The sequence below is a fragment of the Ceratotherium simum genome, chromosome 30 (assembly GCF_057802395.1).
Source record: "Ceratotherium simum simum isolate JZ-2026a chromosome 30, ASM5780239v1, whole genome shotgun sequence".
In the NCBI taxonomy this organism is placed as follows: Eukaryota; Metazoa; Chordata; class Mammalia; order Perissodactyla; family Rhinocerotidae; genus Ceratotherium; species Ceratotherium simum.
In genome coordinates this window covers 11,252,856-11,276,089 of record NC_141929.1, presented here as the reverse complement: position 1 = coordinate 11,276,089, position 23,234 = coordinate 11,252,856, and the positions used below count along the sequence as shown (strand labels likewise).

Below are 23,234 nucleotides of genomic sequence, written 5' to 3'. Positions count from 1 at the left end.
ACGCCCAGTAAAGAGTATCCGCGCTGGTCCTGGAGGTCCGGAGTGAAAAGACCCTGGCTCTGGACTCTTCAGGGCGATGAGTGGGATTTCTAGTTTCCCGCTTCGCGAACCTCTCCGCCCTTCCAGCCAGGACCTGAGATTTGGGAAACAGCTCCATTTCCCGTCTTTTCCGCCCGCCCCCGCAGATCGGTGGGAGAGGAGGCAACCTTGCGGTGGGAGCATCCTCCAGGCGCAGACATTCGTCTCTGTCCATTTCAAGGCGCCCAGCCTGCGCCGTATATAACCAAGTACTGCGCCCACAGCGGAGGACAAGGCGGCCTCTCTGGGTGTTTAATTCACGAGTCTTGGACAACTCTGGGCTGTGGGGCTGGGATCAAGAGCCTGATTGGAGACTGGTTCAGAAACTGGAGTTGAAGCTTCGCTTGAGTAGGGAAGAGAGGTGGGGAGCGGGGTGGGGCGGCGGGGCCGCGGCTCTTGCGAGGATTACGGCGGAGGCTGTGGACCGCGGCGCGGCTCGCAGGGGCTGCAGCCATTGCACAGCCGAGCATCCCACATTCAACAGGAGGAACCCGCGGGAGAGGAGCCCGAGCCCCCCGCGCCGCAGCCGCCGCAGCCCGAGCATCCCGCGCCCCCGCTCGCCATGGCCAAGGAAGGCGTGGAGAAGGCGGAGGAGACGGAGCAAATGATCGAGAAAGAAGCAGGCAAGGAGCCGGCGGAGGGCGGCGGCGGCTCCCACCGACTCGGGGACGCCCAGGAGATGCGCGCCGTGGTGCTGGCCGGCTTCGGGGGGCTTAACAAGCTCCGGGTCACCAGGAAGGCCATGCCCGAGCCACAGGACGGCGAGCTCAAGATCCGCGTCAAAGCCTGGTCCAGTATCCGCGCTTTCTCTTTCTCTATGCGCGCTCGGCGCTCCCGGGGAGGGGGTGGCAGAGCCTCGGCGGGGACGCTGTCCGGGGAAGAGCCTCCGTGGGCGCCCCCTCCGCGCCCGCACCCGGGTCTCAGAGCCTCCCCGCCGCCCGCGGCCGGCGGATGCTGGGGAGGATGCTGAGAGGTGGCCCTCGCTCTCCTCAAGCCGGATCTTGGGGTGACCGGAGGAGACTGTGGGCTCGTGGGAGGGGGGTGCATGGTGGCTTCCAGCGCTCGGGGTCTGGAAGATTGTGCTGCGGGAGCTCTCTGTCGGGTAGGACACGTCAGCTGCCAGGAGAGGGGGTTTGCTGATAATACGGTTAAAAAATAATAATAACCGCTGGCTTACTGTGTACCAGCCATCGTTTTTAGAGTGTTACGTGTGCGATCTTATTTAATACTTCCTGGGACCCAGTGAGTTAGGTACCATCGTTATCCTCCGTTACACGTGAGGAAACCAGGGCTCAGAGAGTAGTGATTTGCCCAAGATCCCTCTGCCGCCACTAAGTGGCATGGCCAGGATTTGATACTCGATCTTTTTAACCTCTATGCTGTTGTCCTGATGGGGCTGGGGATAGGTGCAGGGCTGGGGAAATGGTCCTTCCTCCCGGCTTCTGCACACTTCCCTCCTTGTGGCCTGGTATGAGAAAAGGAACTGGGAAGCAGGAGGTTAGGCTCCAAGCATCTAAGCTTAGTGAGGAGTGAGGCCAAGGCTGCAGTCTAACCCTCCCTCTTCCCCACTAGCATCTTCTATGTTTCTCCGAAGAGGAAAACAAACAGAAAACAACTGATAATCTTCTCTGAACTCAGGCTCCCATCTCAGAAAGAGCTCAGCAACTTCCACTACCCTTCTATTCCCCACTCCTCCTGGCGGAAGTTCAGACCCACACCCGGCTGGGATTCCCCCTGGAGTGTTTAAGCCTCTCTGTGTGCTGTCCTTATATGATCATTCCCCCAAAGTTCTGGAGAGGGAGGCTTACCTGGGAAAGTTTACTGGACCCGACGCTCTGAGTTACTTATACAGCAGTGTGTGAAGCTCATAAGGGGGACTTGCTGTTAACACAGTGAGATGAACCCATCCTTTCCCATCTCTGTTTTTTAAAGCCCCCAGCAGACACTGCTCTGCTCCCTAAAGCAGCAGCCAGCTCACCAGTTGGTATCCAAGTTAGACCCCCAAACCCAGAATCTAGGAACATATTTCAAGGCAAGAAAAATGCAAAGGAGATTCCCCTCCCCTTCACTTCTCTGAGAGCAGGGCAGGTTTCATTGCCAGACTGGAAGGCAGCTGGAGAGAGAATCAGGCGTTGATCTCTGGCTCGCTCCTCGTCTGTGTAGCTGGTCATATTTGACTCTAAACATGACTCCTGGGCCTCTCTCTGGGGAATTCAGGGTAAAGGAAGAGGTTTTTGTAAACTGCGAGGTCCTTTACAGTTCTATTTTGTTACTCTTGCTGAACCAAGCTGATTGATCCCAGAAGGCAGAGCTTACAGCTGCCCTTTTCACCAATAAATCCCCGATGCCTGGCATAGTGCTTGGCACACAGCGCATCCTAAATAAGTTATTGCTGAGTGAATAAGTTATTGCTGAATAAGTGGATTGAGGAAAGACTCTTGGAGGAGGATTGTTGAGTCATTATTTTTCTTCACTTGCTGGTGGAAGAACGTCTGTTTGCCTAGCAAGATTAAAACCATGTATTGATGATTCTCCTTCCCTAACCACTGATCAAAAATATTGTGTGTGTGTGTGTGTGTGTGTGTGTGTGTGTGTGTAGGGCTCTTTGTCAGAGTGTATATTCAGAGAGTGAAAATGCTGAAGCTGCTTTTTAAAGAAAAGAACATCATCTGCAGGACAAATAGCTCTACATTCTCTAGCCTTCTGCTAACTGCATAGATGCTGATAGCAACTGAAGCATTCTGAAATAGTAAATGTCAAGATGAAGGCCAGGAGATTGATTTTCAAAACCAGACACACAAGCCTGTTCTTCATTGGAGCTGTACATACACACACACACACAAACATACACACATGCATAATGGAATCACTGCAGATCCCCCACCCCAGCCAACCAGGCATGGGGAGCATTTGGAATCTGGTATTGCAAAGGGCTCCGATTGATTTTTCTTTCCCCAGGCTGGAAGCAGAGTTCATCAGTTTTGCAAGGGGGGATTGGAATAGGTTTGTGAAGATTGACCGCTGGGCCCTTCTGCCTCCAATGGGCTGGGATTGGCTGGTCAAAGATGCCCATTGATTGTAAGTTTTGTAAGTTTAGCCTTGGGAGCCACGATGACTCATTCTTTATTTTTATGAATCAGCTGGTGGCCTCCTGGGTGAAGGTCCCCCTTTTATCTGCTATCTATTTTTAATGGAAACCTTTTATCATCAAGTAGGATATGCTTTTTGCTTGGGACTAAGGCATAGTCCATCTGAGCTAGTATTATTCAGACCTGGAATGAGGGTCCATGTTGGTTACTCTATAAATTTTATGGAAATAGAAGAGATGGGGGAAATCCATATTTTATCTCATTTACTCTCTCTCATTTATTGTCCAATGAGATAGGTATTATGGTAGAGCAAATTGAGGCTTGGAGATGTTGAGTTTGCCAAATACTTGCCAAAATTTACCCCAAAACATCACATAGATAGAGTTAGGATTTGAATCCTGATCTGTCTCTCCTTAAAGCTCTGCTGTTTTCCTTTTATTCTATTGTGTCTCCTTCCATGGAAAAGCCACAAGAAATGTGATTACCTCTCTGGACCTCTTGCGTGTAAGCTTACTTTTCTTCCTTTCCTCAATGAATATAGCTCCTTTGATCTTTTTGTGTCTGGCTTAAGGGAACGCTCTCTGGCTATTCCCAGAGTCATATGGCTTTCCCCCCAAAGTGAAGACACGATGGTCAAATGCAGCTCAAAAGGAGCCACTGCAGGGAGTGTGGGGTGGGAGGGATAGCAGAGTCTTCTGTCTGCATTGTTACAGGGACATCAGCTTTGATGAGGAACCCGTTTCATCAACTATTCATTGAACAGTTTGCACAGAAGGTGATTTAAGTGGCCAAGCGGAAAAAGCATGTGGGCCTTTGAAGAAAGATGGAACCGAATGTAGACCCAAGCCCCAACACTTCCTATCTATGTGACCTCAGTGGATATATCTCTTAACGTCTCCAAGCTTTCCATACCTAATCTGCAAAATGGAGATAATAAGATGAATCTCACGGTGTTGAGAGGATCAGATACATGAAAGAGACTGGTCCACTGTCAGCACTAAATAAGTAGTGTTGTTATTGCCATCATTGTTGTTGTCATATCTATACCTACATGATGTATATTTCTTGGTGACCTGATAACTTGGAGGCCATTATTTTATATAATATATATAGTGTATATAATATAGGCAATATCATGTCACATCTGCTTAGTGATTAAGAGTGAGACCTTCCTAGACATGAGTCCCAGCTCTGTCACGTGCTAACTGGATGTCTTGGGTCTGGTCCCCTGGAGGCAGAGCTTGAGACAGGGATGCTTTTGTAAGTGCTTTACTGAGGGTGCTTTCAGGAGAATGGGAGCAGATAGGGCAGGGGAAGGAGCTGAGCAAGGATTGGTCTCAGCTGGATCCACTGGAAGTTTGGGAGCATGAGTTGTTCCAGAGTCAATCTGACCTTGAAGCAATGGGGGAAGCCTTTTGTGCACCCCGTGCCCACCTCCTTGTCAGTCAGTTATGGGCTGTGGGCTGCTTCCTGAGTGGGGGCATGGAATCTCTCAAGCAGAAGTGGCTTCCGTTTGACTGAGGGTAGTTCCACTTGGAAGGGGAAGGGGGCTGCTCTGAGCCATGGGCAGCCAGCTCTCCCAGCAGTAGGGGGAAGGGTGCACTGCCCAGTAAAAGGGATCCAGTGAGGCACTGCTTGACCTTGAACATGTTGCTTACTCCTCTGTGACCTTTATGATGGTGTCTGGCACAAAACAACTGGTCAATAAATGATAACTATTATTAGTTAAACTATTATTCTTGGTTTACATAGATACTCTCCATAGTTTGTCATTGAACTCTTAGGAGTTCAATCCATAGATGTCCCAGAACTCTTTTGAGAGTGAAAGGGGCACTATTAATTACTCTAGGACAGCAGGAGCAAATTGGGACTGTTCTACACAAACCAGGGTATGTGGTCCCCCCTAACTGATAAGGGTCAAATCTACGCCTTTGCTGCCAGCAGTGTTATCACAGTGGAGCTTCTCTTGGACAGGAGCTGGTAGGATTTGAAGCTGAGGGTCTCCAGGCTGGGCTGCAGAAATGTATTTAAGTGGCCATTAACAAGCCTTGTCTGGTTTGTGGCTCAGATTGGCTTGGGTGGAAAGGCACTAATGGATTGGGGACATTTATTTTCCCAGACTGATTTACAGCAAGAGGCCACGTGGAACTGCTGGAATGAGACCAACTGGATGAAAAATGGTTCCAGCCGGTTATGGCTCCATTGGCTGATTGGAAAATGGGCCGAGGGCAGGCAACACTAGAGGAAAGCCAACAGATTGGTGGAATTCTAATATTTCATGAGGGTAAAGTACACTGGAGATGGGGGGGGACTAACATTTATTGAGTGCTTGTTATGAGCCAGGAACTGAGCTGCCTGCTATATACTCTTCGTCTCATTTTATCCTAATGGCGGCTCAACAAGATCAGTATTACCATCTCCATTGTAAAGAGGGGGAAACTGACATTAAGAGACGTGTTAAGATCACAGACTGCTAAGTGGAAGAGCCGTGTGGAAATCCAAGTCTGCCTTGTTCCTGGACTCTTCACATTTGGAAGTCAGAAAGTCAGAGAGTCACAGTGACAAAGGCACAAAACAGAGAGAGAGAACAGAGAGACAGTGAGAGACCAAGAGACACAGGGAGGCAGGGAGACGCAAAGGCTGGAATCAGGAACACGAAGAACCATGAATACATTTGACTGATTTGAAGTATAACTGATGAGACTCAGAATTGCATGGTGCCATCTTGCCCCCCAAAAATGGCCATTGTGTTTCTGAACCACATCCACTTTCCCTCCATTTCTGATGTGAAACACTTCAGGGATCCACCTAGGATCAAATTGCTATGACTCTTGGCCCAGAATACCCTTGCTGATTAAACACAATCACCACTCCTGGGATCCACTCAAGATGTTCGAGTTCCTTCTTCTGCCCCCTCGGCCTCTATTGGGCTGTTGCTACATTGGCAGCTTGAGTGTAGGATGTCCCAAAACAACACAGCACTCAACTGTCACTGATAAGGTCAATCCGATGAAATATGGCCAGTATGATCTTCTCTGTGTTTATTCAAATAAACAAATGGAGTGCATGAGGGTAAGTGACACAGATGTTTGTAAAACTGAAAACTTGCTTGGAGGATCTCTAATTCCCATGCCAGGAGCCACTCTGGCATGGAGATTGGAATAAAGGGTTCTGAATCACCCTGTGTTGGATAGAGATATCAGGATTTGACAGGAAAGGATGACTCTGTGCTGAGTCACATTGAGCTCCATTTGGTGATGAGAAGGTAGAGATGCTACTTCAGGGGTCTTTCTTATTCATCAAAGTTTGCATTTTCCCATTAACTGTGTCCTCCCTGGTGAGGGCTGGGGATGGTGACAACGCCTGCTCTTCATCCCATAATGAAATGGATTTCTTGTCTCCCCAGCAATTCGAGGAAGAAAGCAAGCCCAGAATCAGTGATTCTTCTATTTCATAGAAAATGGAAGTATAGAACATCTTCTAGAACATCTGGCATATAGCAGGTTCCCATAAACAGCAGCCTGATCTTAGTTATCCTGGTGCTGGTCAGAAACCAATGGCAGGTGGCTCATGATGGGCAAAGGGAATGATGACTGATAATCATGCTCACCCTACCCTCCACTTGCAGCATCTTTGCAGCAACAAAGCCTATTATCCTCGTCCATTTTTCATCTGACCCTCACAACCCCATTAGGTTATCATCCTTACTTTCTAAGAGAGGAAAAAGGGACTCAGGGATGAAGTGGAAATAGTGAGCAGCTCCAAAGATCTGAGTTCAGACCCCAACTCTACCTCACCATGGCTGTGTGATCTTAAGCAAACAGCACTTGCAGCTTGCCCACATCCTCAGCTTGGTAATAATGCCCACTTTTTGGTGGTGTTATGAAGACTGGCTGAGAGTCTGTGAAAGTCTTGACTGCTCCTTGTGCATAGTGGGTGCTCAGTAAAGAATATTTTCCTTGACTTCTGCAGAACAAGGCAAGTTCTGCAGAAGTTGCTGTGTCACTGCAGAAGACAGAACTGGGCCTTGATGGCCATCCTCTGGCTCCTCGTCCTGCTGTTCTCCCACCAAACTACACTGGCAGCAGGGAGTAGGGTGCTGGCTTTTGAATCTCATTCCCGGGGTTGGGAATGGAATTGGACTGATCTAATGCTACCCTCACTCCAGCCCTCTGCATACCCACTCATGAGTGGCAGCAGGGATTTCTCTCATAGCTGGGTGTGTGAAACAGCCCAGCCTCTGGAGTTGGGTTCACTCTCATTCAAAGGAACCAAAATCCCATGACCTTTGGGCACACTGCTGACATTCAACACCGACAACGAGCTCACCCAGGCATGGGGGAACTAGCATCCATGACCCTTAGTTTTTGGCACTTCTCATTCTTATTAGGGATCTTTTCTGGCATCTTGGCATTTGTCATAGAAGAAAAAGTTTAATTAGAAACAAGAAGAGACTCTTCGTCGGAAAGGGAAGCAGGCATGTAATCTCAAATTAGTTTGATTCCTCTGTGTGTGATTTCCTACAGAAAATCAGTTGGAGCCATGGTATTCAAATGAGTAAATGTAATGTTTGAAGGCCCAGGAGACAAAAAAGATGCTCCAGTAAAAATGACTGTTTCATCTTTGAATGTGATATTTTCTTGATGATAGCAAGTTGTGAGTTTCTGTCTTCAGTCTTCTTCAGTGACCTTGATCCTTCAGCCACATCTTATCCCCAGCATTATTCTGGAGCCAGGGATATGCTAACCAGCGCTTTCCCAAACAGAACCCCCCAGGCGAGTTAAAGCACTTGGTCCTCTTACTGACTTCTCTAGACTTTTTTAGACATGTTATCTCCTGACTTCTCTAAATGGCTATGGTCCCCAGAGTCCGATGCAGGATAATTTATCTTCTGTGAGAGGATTGATAATGATTCATTTCTTGGACTGGCACTGACTTAAACACCCAAACTGGATGGGAGGCAGTATGCTTTTTGGTTATACAATAGTTGATGTTTAAAGAGAAGCAGACCTGGATTCAAATCCTGGATCTGATCGTTTTAGCAGCCTATGTAGCCTTAGGAAAATGACTTAGTCTTTTGAAACCTCAGTTTGCTCATCTGTAATGTGGGTATAATTATAGTACCCATGGAGTAAATTTTCTTCTGTGAGAGTACAAAGAGATAACATGTCTAAAGTATATAGCAATGATGTTGGCACATTTAGTATTTGTTGAATGAATGAAGTCTTTGTCATATGGTATATGTTTAGTATATTTTAATGGCGGGGAGGAGATGCAAAGAAATAGGACATTAGAAAATCCCTCAATACTTCATAAAGTTTTCTGAATGGAGTCCCTATACAGACTCTACACGTCTCTCCCAAAGGCTACAGGACCCTAACATCAAAAGTAGCCCAGACAGGATGTGCCACCATGCCATGACATAAACAAGAAGATCCAGATGAATTCCTGAAGGAACAAGAGAGGAAGCAGAACCAAAATGTGTGGTGCTTCTACTGTGTCAGAAGCTGGGCCAAGCTTAGAGATCTTCAAAAGGAAGACCAGTCACTCTGCTCTGACTTCTTTTTTCTTTATTTCAGCCGTGCTGACCAGCATGATAAATTTGTCCCTGGACTTCTAGGCTCTCCCTTTCCATCTTTTATCTTCTCTCTCCCCACCAGTTAGCTTTGTGTGCTCCTACTGCAATGAGCTTCCTTCTTGAGACTAGGAAAGATGGCGGCCTTTTGCCCCAGCTGCCTTGTGCCAGTTTTGCAAGCCCCAGTGCAAAGAGAGCTTTTTCTCCCAATTTTCGTATATCAAAGTAGGAATCTGATTGGCTCTTCATGAATCATATCCCAGCCCCTGGATCTGTCTCTCTCTCTATCTGGCCCAATGGAATGAGGTGCTGTGATTGGCCACATTTGTGTCTCATGACCTCCTATCCTGACCTAGAAGAATGGGTCATTATGCTTGATAGCCCCACCAGGAACACGTGAAGTGTGTGTGTGTGTGTGTGTGTGTGTGTGTGTATGTGTGTGTGTGTGTGTTGGAAGGGGGTAGATACTCTAAAAGGAATAGAGGGCAGTTACCAGAAGATGGGAGTAAGAAACACACTGGACTGATCAAAATGGTAGCCTTCATGGGGGATGGGAGACTCTCCTCTTCACCCAGATACAGTGAACAATCAGAGAGGGGACTGGAGAAGGCAGCTCCACTCCCTATCCCGGGACCTTAGATTTCTCAGTACAAAGTTATTGAATCACATTAAATAACATATATAATATTTTCAGCTTTGAGGCCCATTGTCTTTTAAATCTCTTTGGCAATCATGGAAACTCCAGAAACTTTATTGTTTAACTGATGAACGCCAAGCTTGTTTAATAGTAGGCACTCAATAAGCGTTTAGGAGATATTACCGACTTTCCCCAAAATGTTAGGTATACGTTTCTGCAGAAATTGCTGTGTTGCTTATAAATACGACTTTCCTGTTACAAACAGTGGCCAGTCCACACCAGTGTGGCTTCCAGCTCCCCTGTGTCATCTCAGCCTTCTCCAATAAGAAGCCTAAATCTCTCCAGCATGCAGGTCTTTGGTGAGGCCTTGAGAGAACACAGAGGAGCCATGTTTTCAGAGAGGTTTACTTCTCCTTAACACAATCTGTTCTCTTGAAACCAGAAGTTCACTTTTTGAACTCTTTAATAACAACTTTCCCTCGGCTGGGAAATGTGGGTCTCTGACTGCTCAAGATGCTCTGTAATTTTCTCCTTATTGACATCGGCTCCCTAAGTGCTGGAGGCCAGAGCTCTAGAGAGCCCACCATGTGGCTTCTGATGATTGTTATTCCAGGAGCACTTACTCAAGCATTCCTGCGATGCTTGTGTACCTGCCAACCCCAGGCCCCACCAGCCTGGATGTTAAAACAACATTTATCTAAAGTCAACTTATTGTGGTAACCATTTTGCAACTTATGCATATGTCAATTCATTATGTTGTTCACCTTAAACTAATACAATGTTATGTTAATATGTCCATTACATCTCAATAAAACTGGAAAATAAATATATTTCAAACTATTAAAAAAAAACTAATCTTTTGTGGCCGGCCTGGTGGCATAGTGGTTAAGTTCACGCGCTCTGCTTCAGCAGCCTGGGGTTCGCTGGTTCGGATCCTGGGCATGGACCTATGCACCGCTCTTCAAGCCTGGCTGTGGCAGCGTCCCGCATACAAAGTAGAGGAGGATTGGCACAGATGTTAGTTCAGGACCAATCTTCCTCACCAAACAAAAGAAAAAAAAAGAAAGAAAAAAAACTAATCTTTTAAGACAAACAGTAAGCCCATGACTCTGTTCCTACCTTCCTTTGTAGGTATCAGGACCCCCACCCTTCTATACCTCCCAGATAGTTGCAAGGGTTTCCTAGGGAGGTTCCACGGGCACTCAGCAACACAGTTCTCCCGGTTCCCACGTTGATTCGGACCCTCTCCAATCGCCCTTTTCTGCTCCTCTTACCGTACACCGAAGCCACCCATCCGTCTCCCCATTTCCTCTGCATCCCACGTGGAGTCTGGCCATCTGCTTAGGCTGTGGCCCCCTTTCCACTCAATACTGGTTATAAAGCAGCATATGTCATCTTATGTATTAATGCTCCTGCTGTTTGGCGCTAATAATAATGACACTCTTGTCATTAATTATTTATCACCATTATGATCATAATGACCTTTATTGAGGACTTCCTGTGTGCCACAGGCACTCTGTTAGGTGTTTTATAGGAATTTCTATGATACCAAACATTTTACAGATGAGGAAAGGATCAAAGCAGTGAGGGAACTTGCTGAAGATCACACACCTAATAAGACAAAGAGAGCCCGGATCTGAGCTGGGGTTTGTCTCTCTCCAGGGCCTTATCGTCACTCATTTTGCACCCACCTTTCACTGCTCTGTCCTAAATACAACCCCTGGAGTTGAAGGGCCATCTGAGTAGCAGCAAATACCACATTTAGAATACAGCCTTCCTCTCATATTGCGACAGGCTTCTTCATCCAGGCTTATATTCTCCAACTCACATTTCCCTTAGGACGAGTTTTTTTCTTTCCCCCAGAAGGTTTATCTACTCTTCATGCAAATAGATACATAGTGAGGCAGACCAGCTGGCCCAGAGGGTCTGAATTCTGCAGTGAACTCGGATGAGGCTTTCAAACTGCCTCCACGTGGCCCCCTCCCCTTCCTCCCAACGCAGACGCGCTTGCTTCTTTAAATGGACTATCCGTCAAGTTACAGACTTTCTTTTAAAAGAAAGTTCCCTTGTCTAACATCAGAAAGAGTTGCTTTTCATTTATCCATGCCACGCCTCTTTCAATCAGCTAATGGGAGCTATTAAACCCACCGTTCCTCCGATTGGTCTGAGTGACTTTGTAATTGGATTCTCTTTATCCTCCCAGCTAAACTCCCTAAAATTGTTCCCACTGAGGACCTTATAAAAAACTCTGACTCAGCCAGAACCTGGGGTGTGTAACACAGCTAGCAACGTGCCCATCTTCCCAAAGCAGTCCTTTCAGGTTTATCTGCCTTCCGATCCTTGAGAACCTTCTCTGTCTGACCACAGAGGAGATGGTCCATGCCTCTGGGCCTGCTGCTTCATATGAAATAAATAGTGAAGGCAGTGTTCACCCTCCCACCCCCTTGGAGCCTCAACATCTCTGTCGTCAGCCAGCAGCACTTGTGGGAGACTCAACTTCTTCCTGTTGCTTTTTTAACGTTTTTCTTTCCTTTTCCTATTCTTCTTTTTTCCTTTTGTATCCTTGCTGTAGCTGGGCCCTTTTGCTCTCAAGGGCAAACTTTCAATATAGAAGCCCAACTTTCAATATAATTGAAAAGCGGTCACATTCTATTGAGTCCTTTAGAAGATGCCAAAACTGAATCCATTCATGCTACAGAGAAAAACTTCTTAAAATTTTTCTCTTCCCATCTACTTCCCCGCGATGCCTCCTGCTCCCTCCAGACTTTCCCTGTGCTCTCCAAACTCTCCCAGACCCTCAAACCCTGCCCCTGCTATCTCTTGTCTTTTGCATCTATCTTTGCTCACTTTTCACATCTATTCTTTTGTCTTCCTAGAGTAAATCTTTACTCTTCCCAAAGCACATCAATCAAGCAGGTCTGTGATCTTCTCAGTTCTCCCCCTTACTGCTACACCAGCGTGCACAACAAGGCTGCCGGCCGAGCACAGCTAAGAGAGAATTCCCTTTAGCAAGAAGAAGGAAGGAAAGAGCTTGAATCACTCCTAGGTATTTTCCTTCTTACACTTTCAGTGGAGGAATCATTGTTTGTGAGGCTAGAATGTGCCCTGTGCTAAGTAGTAAACATTGAAAGATGGATTTTAAGACAAACTCTTTGTCTTGGAGTTGCTCATAGTCTATGGGGAAGACAGTACGGTAGTGATTCTGCTACTGCCTCCTTCTTAGGCTAATTAAATTTAAATATTAATTAACCAAAATTAAAAGTTCAGTTCTTCAACCACACTAGCCACATTTCAAGTGTTCAGTAGCCACATATGGCTAGTGGCCGCCATATTGGACAGCACAGATACAGAACGTTTCCATCATTGCAGAATGTTCTATTGGTGAATGCTGCTCTAGTTTTCACCCCATTTTTCCTATTAAAACAACTGTTTTACTAAACATTGTTTGTATTAGCAGCAATGGCTTAGAAGATAACTATCATGTTATAGCAAAAATGGACTATTTCCCTATGGGGACACTCTGGGGCTCCAGTGACAAGTCAAGCAGTAACCATTTTGCACTGTTTGGTACTGCCTTCTCCCCTCCATGGAGAGGTGGGATGAGGCTGGAGAGGTTGAGAGAATGGGAACAAAGGGCACACCCATTCCTAAGTGATACTTTACATGGAAGCCTCTGTGATTCCTGCACAATGAGTTAATAACTGCCCTCTCTATGCTACCTAAGACCCTTGTATCACCTCTTGTTGGTGATACAACTCTTGATTAGGAATTGTCATACTAGGTAGTAATTTATTTGTTGATCTCTGAACTCCTGGGAAGCAGAGACGTCATTGTCATTGTTGTAACATTAGTGCCGAGCCAAGCCCCAAATCATGGAGGGTCTATTGAATTTAAATTGGATTACACTGAATGTTCTACATAACCAGTCACTGCCAGGCACCTGGCTGGTTTGAAGTCAATGGCTTGGTCAACATCTAACATGGAGCAGAGAGATTTTAACCTTTCCAGGAACCTTCTTAGGAATGAATACCTAGTGTCCCCAGGAAAGGTTGAGTGTAAATAAATAACTCCAGGCCCAAAACTCAAGAAGTTAGTCTTGGCATCAAGGAGAACTTGTTTTGGACCCATTTGTACCATGCTTTCCTGTTTCTGTTGAAAACCAGCTCTTGATACTTAGATTCTCAATATATAGCTCCGTGGCCATTTTGTTCTGGGTTTGAAATACTACTGAAGTGTGTTTTGAATACTAATTTGGACATATGATCTGAATATATTTCCTCTCTCAGAGGGAATAAAACAGACTTGTTCAACTATAGCCTTATCGCCCTCATCAGTTCAAATTTTATGGATAAAGGGATCTGGGTGGGGCAACAACAGCATTATTTACTTAATAAGTAAAGTGGTAGATTATGAAAAACATCAGATGTGTCAGAGAACTTCCTAAGTCTCATATGGCTGCAGTGGTCTGTTTATCTAAAAATAGTGGTTAGAGAGGGTAGGCAGGGTCATGTGGAGCCAGACACTGAGGGGAGTAGTGTCAGGAGCCACAGGCCAGTGATGGGGAGAGAAGAATCTCAGCATCCTTAACACACTCTTTCCAAACTCTGATGGAGCACAGGTGGCTTCTCCATCCTGAGGTCCATCCAGAACACTTCTAGCTATTTTCAAATGGGAGATGCCATTTGAGATTTGCAAAAAAAGTGTCCTTGTTTTAGACAATGAGTGTTTTTCCTTCCATAGCAGATTTGTATCAGTCTATTCTTACAGTCTTGAGATAACAAAACTGGTGCTTAAACAAACCCTCCCCCCACCCCACCCCCTGCAGGAAAAAAAAAAATTAGGAGCAAGATTTTCTGAGATCAAGGCTTATTGTCCTAGGCATTTTCAAGTTATCAGCTGAGATAAAGAAACAAAAACAAAAACTTCAGTTCTGGGGAAGTGAGAGAATGACTCAAACATCTGCTCCTTTGCCCCGACTTGGATTTGGAGTTAAATGCTTTGATGAACACATCAGCAGCAAGACGAGAGCAGAATAAAGACGGGTGCACCTTCCAGTGCTGCTTTTGCTCCCAGCAAAGCCTCGTATTAGACCTGCTTGCTCCAATTAGAGCTGGCAGGGGCTGCCATGGATGCTGGGTCATTGATGCCCACCAAGCTGAGGGAATTCCAAACTTCTCCTTTGGAATTTGACAGTGTTCTCCTTATGTCCAGGTCTTCTCCAGCATTCTGTATTCTCCAACTTCCCACAGAAATATAGAAAGCCCCGAACTACTACTTTTCATGGATTTTCCCAAGCAATTTAACAATTCCGCATATATTTTGACAGTTCATCTGCCTTGATCCTTCTCTTTTTTCTTAGTCTCTGACCCTTCCTTGGTTCTTTGATCTCTTCACTTCCTCCATTTTTCCTTTCGTCTCATTCTTTCAGGTCCCATTTTAAAGATCTAATTCTCTTTCCTGCCTTCCCAGCATTAGTTATAAGATCCCCTAGACCTTTCCTCCTCAGGGACCACTGTGCAAATGAGCTCTATAAATATTTACCATCAGTGACAACTGCTCTGTGACCACGAGGGAACAAATCCAAAGAAGGGATCACACAACCCTATTGTAGGGGATACTGGGGTGCATCACCCAGAACTCCCTTTCGGGACCCAGGCACTCGTTCCCCCAGCTACCGGGAGTGGTGGCTGCTGGCAGCTCCCAGCTGCGTTCCTCTTGAGGAATGGCTCTCAGCTGAAGGCAGCATCCTTGCCCAAGGTTGCACCCCCTACCTGGGGGCAGCTCTCTTCTGATGACTAGTTGATGCCAGGGTACAAATGTCCCATCCCCTTGCCTTGATTCATGATGACTTGAGGGACCATTCTAGCTCCGGAACTTTCCATGGATGAATTGAGACATTTTGGTTACTATGTCAGTGTTCAACTTCTCCCTCTACCCAATCCGGCTTCCCTCAACCCCATCCAGGTGTTGTTCCCTAGAGCCCTCCCTCTCAGACCTCCTGCATGCAAATCTCAGTCTCAGAGTCTGCTTCCCAGGGAACCTGACCTATGACACCTTCTTCCTATGATAGTGATGATGATGGTGATGGTGGTGGTGGTGGTGCTGACAATGATAACAGCCTGCACTTCCTGAGCACTTACTGTGTGTTAGCCACTCTGTTTTACATGTACTGTCACATGTAATCCACACCAACACCCCACAGGGTGACCATCTTATTATCCCGTTTTTGAGATGAGAAGACTGAGGCTCAAGGAGGTCAAGCACCCCACTGGAGGAGCAGCCAGAAAGCTAAAGGTAAGGATTTAAATTTAGCCTTGGTGATTGCAGAGGACCACTAGAACAATTCTTTGGGAAAACCTTTCTGGGGGTCAATGTTTTAACTTCACGGTTATCTTGTGTGTTAGCGCATCTGATGGCTGTGTGAGCACTCTGCCTACACTTTTATAAAAACCACTTGTCACACTGTATTGTAATCAGCTTTTATGATTTTGTTTCCCCATGAGACTTTTGAGACCTCCGTTAACTTTGGATATCCAGTACTTAGTATATAGCGAGTGCTCAGTGTGACAGATGAGTTGAGAAGTCTCCTCTTTGTAAGTAGGAAAACTGAGTGATGGTCTCTCAAAAGGAGAGCAAAGTACAGTAGTCAAGAGCACAGCCTCTGGAGTCACCTTGCTTGCTTTCACACTTTGACTTTGTGAATCTCAATGTGCCTCGGTTTTGTAGTCTGTAGAATGTGGGTAATATCGTTTATTTCTTAGCATTGTTATGGTTGTTGTAAAAATTAAATGATATCATGCTTATGAAACACTTAGCATGATGCCTGATACATAGTAAGCACCCCATAAGTGTTATCTATTACAACTACTAGCCACAAATAATACCTTTTCTTCCCATCCCCATCATCAGAGAAATTAGAATGGGGGTTTCTACATGTCTATTACCTTCTTGGGAGCCGCTCCAACCATCACAAAGTCCTATGTGAGAACCCTTCTCAGAAAGGGTCCATCTCTTCTTGGACGTTCTTCGTGGGAATGGTGACATTGGGCTACTAGAGAAGTTTTTCTCAATCCTAATGGCACATGAGAGTGTGTGCCTGGGCTAAAGAGATTCTCAGAGCTGGGGCCAGGATGTGCATATTTAGGGAAAAAACAAAAGCAAAAAAATAAACACCATGATGATCTTGACATGCATCCAGAAAATGATTGAACTAGAGGCTCTGTCAGGCTGCGCCCCCTGTGGGCAGCAATTACTGCTAAGGGGTCAGGGGGATTAACTGCCATCGCCCGCAAAGAGTGAGGCCTCATGGTCTTTACTGAGTACTTGTTACCTATGAATTCAATGTGTCTTGGAAATAGTTTGTAGAATCATAAAAGCTCATGATTTGAAGAGACTTAAAACACGTCAGCTAGTCCTGTGTTTTAAATTCCCTTCATGACATCTTTCCTGGTCTTCACATGTACCCTTAGTAATCAGGAATGTGACAGCCTATCCAATATTTTTATCAGCAATTTGGACATAGAAGTCAATGGCATGATAACCACATTTCAGAGGATACAAATTCAGGAGGAAGAGCCAAGTTTTTGGATGCAAGAATTAGGATCCAAGAAAGAGCCAGGCAAATTGGAATGATGAACCTAATCTAATAAAACCACATTTAACAAGGGTAAATATAATCCTTTGGACTACGATCAAAAAATTCAACTGCCCTAGAGGACAATGACAGAGCTTTTCATTTTCTTATCTGTTTAATCATCGTCTATTAATTTTTACCTTGCCTCATTCCAAAAAGCTCTTGAAACAGCTTTAAAAGAAATGATACAGCAGTAATTCTCTACGAGTTGTCCCCAGATCAGCAGAGCAACATCACCTGGAAACTTGTGAGAAATTCCAATTCTTGGACCTCACCCCAGACCTACTGGGTCAGAAACTCAGGCATGGGGCCCAGCAATCTATGTTTTAACAAGCCCTCCTGAGAATTTTGATGCACAATAAAGTTTGAGAACCACTGTAATAGAGTTTAAGATTTTTTAAAATGGGAACTCCAAAGCATTCAGTAAGTTAAGATGAAGTTGAGCATTAGGATGATGTAGAGAATGAATGTATAAAGCCCTGCAGTTTGTGGGGAAGGGTGCTACAAATTTGGCTCGGAACTTCCTAATAGCCAAAGCAAAGAAAGAAATATAATCAGTTATACACTGTAGTGAGCCTGTAAGAGCCATACAACCAGTCCTTGTGCTGAGATTTGAGGGAAATTCCTCTGTCTTCATGAAGAAATATATGTATATTGTAAGCAATGATGTGCTCAACAATATCACTTCAGTAAGTAAAACAATGTGTTTCTGAAGGTTATTTCTTTGGTCAGCTATCTCTTAATTAAACCAATGATGGGACAAGACTTGGGATTTCTATTGAGTGTGAGATCAAAAGATATGATGGCACTCGATAGATCTGCATCAACAGATAAGTAGGCTGCTGGAAGAGGGAGATTTTCCTCATACTTCTTTGTGTAATGGTCTGACGATGTTTGGATTCCCATGGTCAATGCTGAAGATACTGACAACCTGAGGAAGGATCAAGATGGCAAGAGATCTAAAATCCTTTCATATGAACAACCCCTGCCCTCCTTTCACCTGGAGAATAAAAGACTTTTTCCATATCTACTTGTCTCTTCTTTGCTCAACGCTTCATTGGGCCAATTTTATCTCAAATTGGAAAATTAATAAACTATTGCTGGGCTGAGTCTTCCATCATCCACTTAGTGGTATCCTTTAAGAAATCATTGGTGTCTTCATTTGATATCATTAGCAGATCCAAAAGAAATTAACAGATCCCAAACAATGAACTTTGGGGACAAGAATACACAGCAGCCTACCATGGTTTATAGGTAGCAGAATGACAGCCTAGCAGTCAAAAACTCAAGCTTGGAAGTCATACAAAAAGGGCTCATATCCCAGTTCTGGTGTCTATTTGGACAAGGTACTTTATTTTCTCTAGGCCTCCCCTTCCTCTTGCACAAAATGGAGATTAAAATGGCCCATACCATGTACCTAACATGTAGCATCATCATCTTGGGTGATGATGACTCTAGTAGACTCTAGTAGAGTGACTACTAGAACACAAAATGGAGACAGCTAAACATCTCTCATGAGACTTTACAGGGTTGACATCCATCACTTAAGGATAACAGAAAATAAAGTGTAGAGGCCAAGGCTAGCTTGCCTTCCTTCAGCTTCTAGATAGAATCTAAGTATCCCAAGTCAGTGTCTTTTACCGAGACCACCAAGCATCTCTCCCTCTCTACCTAAGCTTTGATTTTGATAATATTTTAAATAGAGCCCACAGGATAAAGGACCATCAAGCAAACAGAGTATGAGAGCTGGGGAGGGCTTTGGAGACTCAGCCAGGGTCCGACAGCTCACTGAGGGCAGTGCAGGAGCTGGAACCCATGCACCCTGCATCTGTTTCCTCTCACCATTTTGTGTTAGTCTTCTTGTCCCTGAATCTTGAAATTATTGATTTTAGTAACATTTGATTTACTTGCATTTGAGATTTAATGGTGTCATGGGGTATACAATAAGCAAGGAGTTTGAAGACCTCGATTCAAGTCTCAGCTCTGCCATGTACGAATTGTATTGTCTTTGGCAAGTCAGTTTTCTTACCTGAGTCTCAATGTCGCATCTATTTAATGGGAATAATAATATCTGCATTTCTTGCCTTTCTGGTGTTGTTACAAGGTAGAATGAGACGTGTATGAAAGCACATTGTAAACTGCACTATGCTGAATAAATATATGAAAGTGTTGTTAGGGGCCAGCTGGGTGGCATAGTGGTTAAGTTCGCACGCTCCGCTTCGGCAGCCCGGGGTTTGCAGGTTCGGACCCTGGGCGTAGACCTGTGCACTGCTCATCAAGCCATGTTGTGGTGGCATCCCACATACAAAACAGAGGAAGACTGCCACAGATGTTAGCTCAACGACAATCTTCCTCTAGCAAAAAGAGGAAGATTGGCAACAGATGTTAGCTCAGGGCCAATCTTCCTCACCAAAAATACAAAACAAAGCCAACAAACAAAAAATACCAAAAAACTTTGACTATGGAATTAATAAACCAAAGATATAAAAAAAAAAAGAAAGAAAGTGTTATTATTTAAGGAGACTGTTCTCAAATTTCCCTGTATCTTCTATCACATCCCTCAACCTGTGTTTTGAGTTTCTCAGGGTCCCTTTCTCAAACCTCTGCCGTCATTCCTTCAGGATGCTATGTCTCAGTAATAACCCTTTAAACCTAGGCTGTGACTAATAATTTAGTATGGGAAGAAGAAATAAAAGTCTTATTTATTAAAATTATACCAGTCTTGGAGAAGAATAGCATTACTTAGCAGAACATTATGTCAAGCAATTTCCAGTACTGTTTTTTTGCAATGATCTCAAATGTTTAAGAGCCACATAAAAATTAGGTAAGAGAGGCATCTGAAGATTATCCTCTATGCGGGCCTGAGTCATCAGGCACAGTCATTGCCACCCCCCAAAAAAATTTCCAGGTGAAAATCAAGTTATCTCAGAGAACACTGGAAACCATAATTATGAAGATGTATAGCTTGATATACCCCTGTTTTTTCCCGTTATGATGGAAAAAAAGCGTTAGACCCAAGTTTAAGTCCATGGCTTCACCATTTACTGTGTGGCCTTGAGCAAATAACTTATTATCTTTAAACAATGTTATTAGTTTTCTCTGAAAAAATTGAGGTCAATAATGTCTGTCCAGTGGGTGATTTAGGGTCATTGATTATGGTATTTGTTTTAGTTTGTATCTTTTGGTTTCATGTGACAGAGACCACATACGGAGCCTAAGCAAAGAGGTTCTATTATAAAGACATGTGTCAAGTAACAAGGGCGCTCTTGGAAATCAGAGAGCAGGAGGCACACTGGGGCTGGGCCTGGGCCTCACCAAGTGTAGAGCCTGGACATTCCCATCTCGGTAACTCAGCAGTGAAGCTTGTAAAGCCCACCCTGGTGCAGGCTGTTGGGTGGACTCTGCTGCTCTTTGTGTTTTTTTTTTTTTCTTTTAATTTCCCTACCAACTGGCTTTTTCATTTATGCTTCCCCAAGGCACAGGTCATCTAGGTCCATCAAGCTGAGTTCTATCTTTTGACATTCTTTCAAAGTTGTTCCTTTACTGCCTGTTCCCATTCATAGTTTTTGAAAGAACATCCAGTTCTTGTAGCAGCTCATTTATTTCATACTAAGGAATGGGTTCCTGCTTAGATAATGAATGGCCACTCTTCCAACCTTGGATCCACCACTAGTGCAATCAACTGTCAAAGAGATAAGAAGTTATAAACAGGGCGCCTTGGACATGCCCGTTTCAGCAAGGGCGGTGGGTGGAGAAGTTCCCATAAAGAGGTGCTAGAGTGTCATGTGTAAGGGCTCCAGTTCTAGACTTTGCTTGAATTTGAATCCTGACTTTGACAGTTTCTAAAGATGTGACCTTAAGCAAGTTACTTAATCTTGCTGAGTCTCAGTTTCCTCATCTGAAAAATGGGTATGAGAGTTCATACCTCACGGGAGTTATAAATAACATAATAACATAAATAAATAAGGCGTCTTAAATAACAAAAGTAAAGCACTTAGCACAATTCCTGCTACAAATTGAACTCTTAGTAAGTGCTAGCTATGTCCATCTCAAGAGGAGGTGCGTGGGCAGGCACCATGAAACAGGTCTGGTACAATATGAAAAGGTGCTCTGTCATCAACTGTCCACCACCTCTTTGTGTTGAGATAAACAACACTGACCCATCCTCCATCCCCTGGGATATACCTGCCTCACAGTTCCTTCCTGAAGATGGGTGGCATTCTCCATGACCCTGATGGAATCACTGCATGCCTCATGGAGGAAATGGCATGCTATAGGCTTTTACAGAGTCAGTCTTAGCCCTTTTTTCTGGAATGGAGTAGCTGGCTCTCAGTTTACAATCATCAGGCCTACTTCTTGCTGGATGGAGATTGAAGGCAGCCCTATTGAGCAGCGTAACAAGCTTCTAGAATGAAGCCTTCTCCAGGGAGCTGGCATGTTTACAGAACTGTCAAGTAATTTCTTCTGGCATTTCTCCATCAGGGTCTTGGGAAATCATAGGTTTTCACACAAAGGAAAACACAGTGAGCTAAAATATGCGTGAAATGACATGGAGTGTTTGATTTGCGATGTAGAAATTCATTTTATTGTTATACAGTGATGCTTTATTTATTTGGTTGTATTGGAAAATGGGCTATTTCACATAAGTGAAGCTTATAGATAGCTGATGTTTTCCCCTTTCAGCTCTGAAACCATTTTTAAGCCTTGTTTAATGGGAGTCCTCCTAAAATGTATTGCACACTTCTGCCTTCTCAACAGAAGAGGCCAAATTTAAAGGCTAACATTTATTGAGTACCTACTATGTACCTGGCAGCAAGCTTATGTTCTCAACTCTCATTAATTTTCATGACAACCCTGTGAGATAGGTACTATCTCAACTTCCACTTGACAGATGAGGAAATGGAGGCTTAGACAGGTTAAATAACTTACCCAGGGTGATATAGGTGAAAGAAGTGGAATTGGGATTTGTGCCCAGGTCTCCCCAAGTTCTTAAGAAACTGGCCATGTTATTGGAGAACATTTTGGTTAATAAATGACCCTAAGAACTATTAACCATCAAAGTAGGACCTTTGGAACTCTACACATACATTTCAGAAACATGTCCATTACTCTGAGCATTCCTTGGCTGCTTTTTAAAAGGAGTTAGTACTCAAGCTGGCAGCACATATTTCTGAATATTCATGAATATTCCTTCATACAGCAGATGTTACTTGAGTACCTACTATGTTGCTGTGGGCCTGATGCATGCCAGGCACTCTGGAGGCAAAGAAATATGAGGCACACAGCTGCCTTCAAGGAGGGCGCCCATTAGAGATACTTCAGTGGGGGCAATATGTGAAACTTGCCTGATTTGTGGCCAAGAAAACCTTGAGAAGGTGGTGACTCTTGAACCCACTTTTCAAGGAAGTCATCCTCCTCACCAATATCCATTCTCTGTGGATGAGATTGATGAGTTGAGACCAGGGGATATAGGTGGAGTTAGATGCTTCCTTGGCTCCAGAGAGGCCAAAGGAGAAATGGACAAGCTGTGCTTCAGAAATAGTTCAAGTCATCTTGGTTGGAAAAGGAGCTGTGACCAGATGCTAATGAGCCTTGGGCCAGACCGAGGAGTTTTGTTTCTATAACCTGAGTCATTTTTAGATGGTGGCTTCTGAAAACAGGAAGTACATTAGAACCACGTCTGGTGGAAAAAAAATATATGTTCAGTGGGATGTGTTTTCTCATTTGATTAGTAAATGGGTGTAAAATACAATTCCCAAGAGTGGCTCTAAAAAATACCAGTTTGGCGCATTGGCAGCATCATTAGAGTCAAGGGTATGGTTTTCCGTGGCTATGACTTTGATATATTTTAATGATAACTTTGTTATTTCAAAAGTAACATGTTAACAGAAAATACCTAATAACTTCTCTCATCCAGAGATAACTAAGATTTTTTTGGTTGCTTTTAATTTTATTTTTGAATTGAAGTTACATTGGTTTATAACTAAGCTTTTTGAAACAAACCCTCCAGTATTCCCATAAACATTGGGCCATCCCTTTGATCTCTCTTCTTCGAGTCCCCCACCCCCAGCTGGACATTACATAGTCTCTCCATGGCTCATATTCACCACTATGGGTGCTATTGGTGGCACAGTGTGGGTATAAGTTTGTGTGGTGATTGAGGTGTGACAGTTGTTCTGAGATCTTTTAAATTAGGTCTTCCTAATTTAAATTAATTTAAAT

General features: G+C 44.5%; 1 protein-coding gene across 1 annotated transcript in view; it reads left to right on the top strand.

Moving 5' to 3' along the window:
* Positions 1-579: 579 nt before the first annotated feature.
* Positions 580-23,234, top strand: part of VAT1L (vesicle amine transport 1 like) — a 147,735-nt gene continuing 125,080 nt past the window's right edge. The window contains exon 1 of the mRNA XM_004437090.3: positions 580-867. Within this exon, the coding sequence (XP_004437147.1) occupies positions 641-867 (227 nt within the window). The 5' untranslated portion in view covers positions 580-640. The remainder of the gene's footprint in view (positions 868-23,234) is intronic.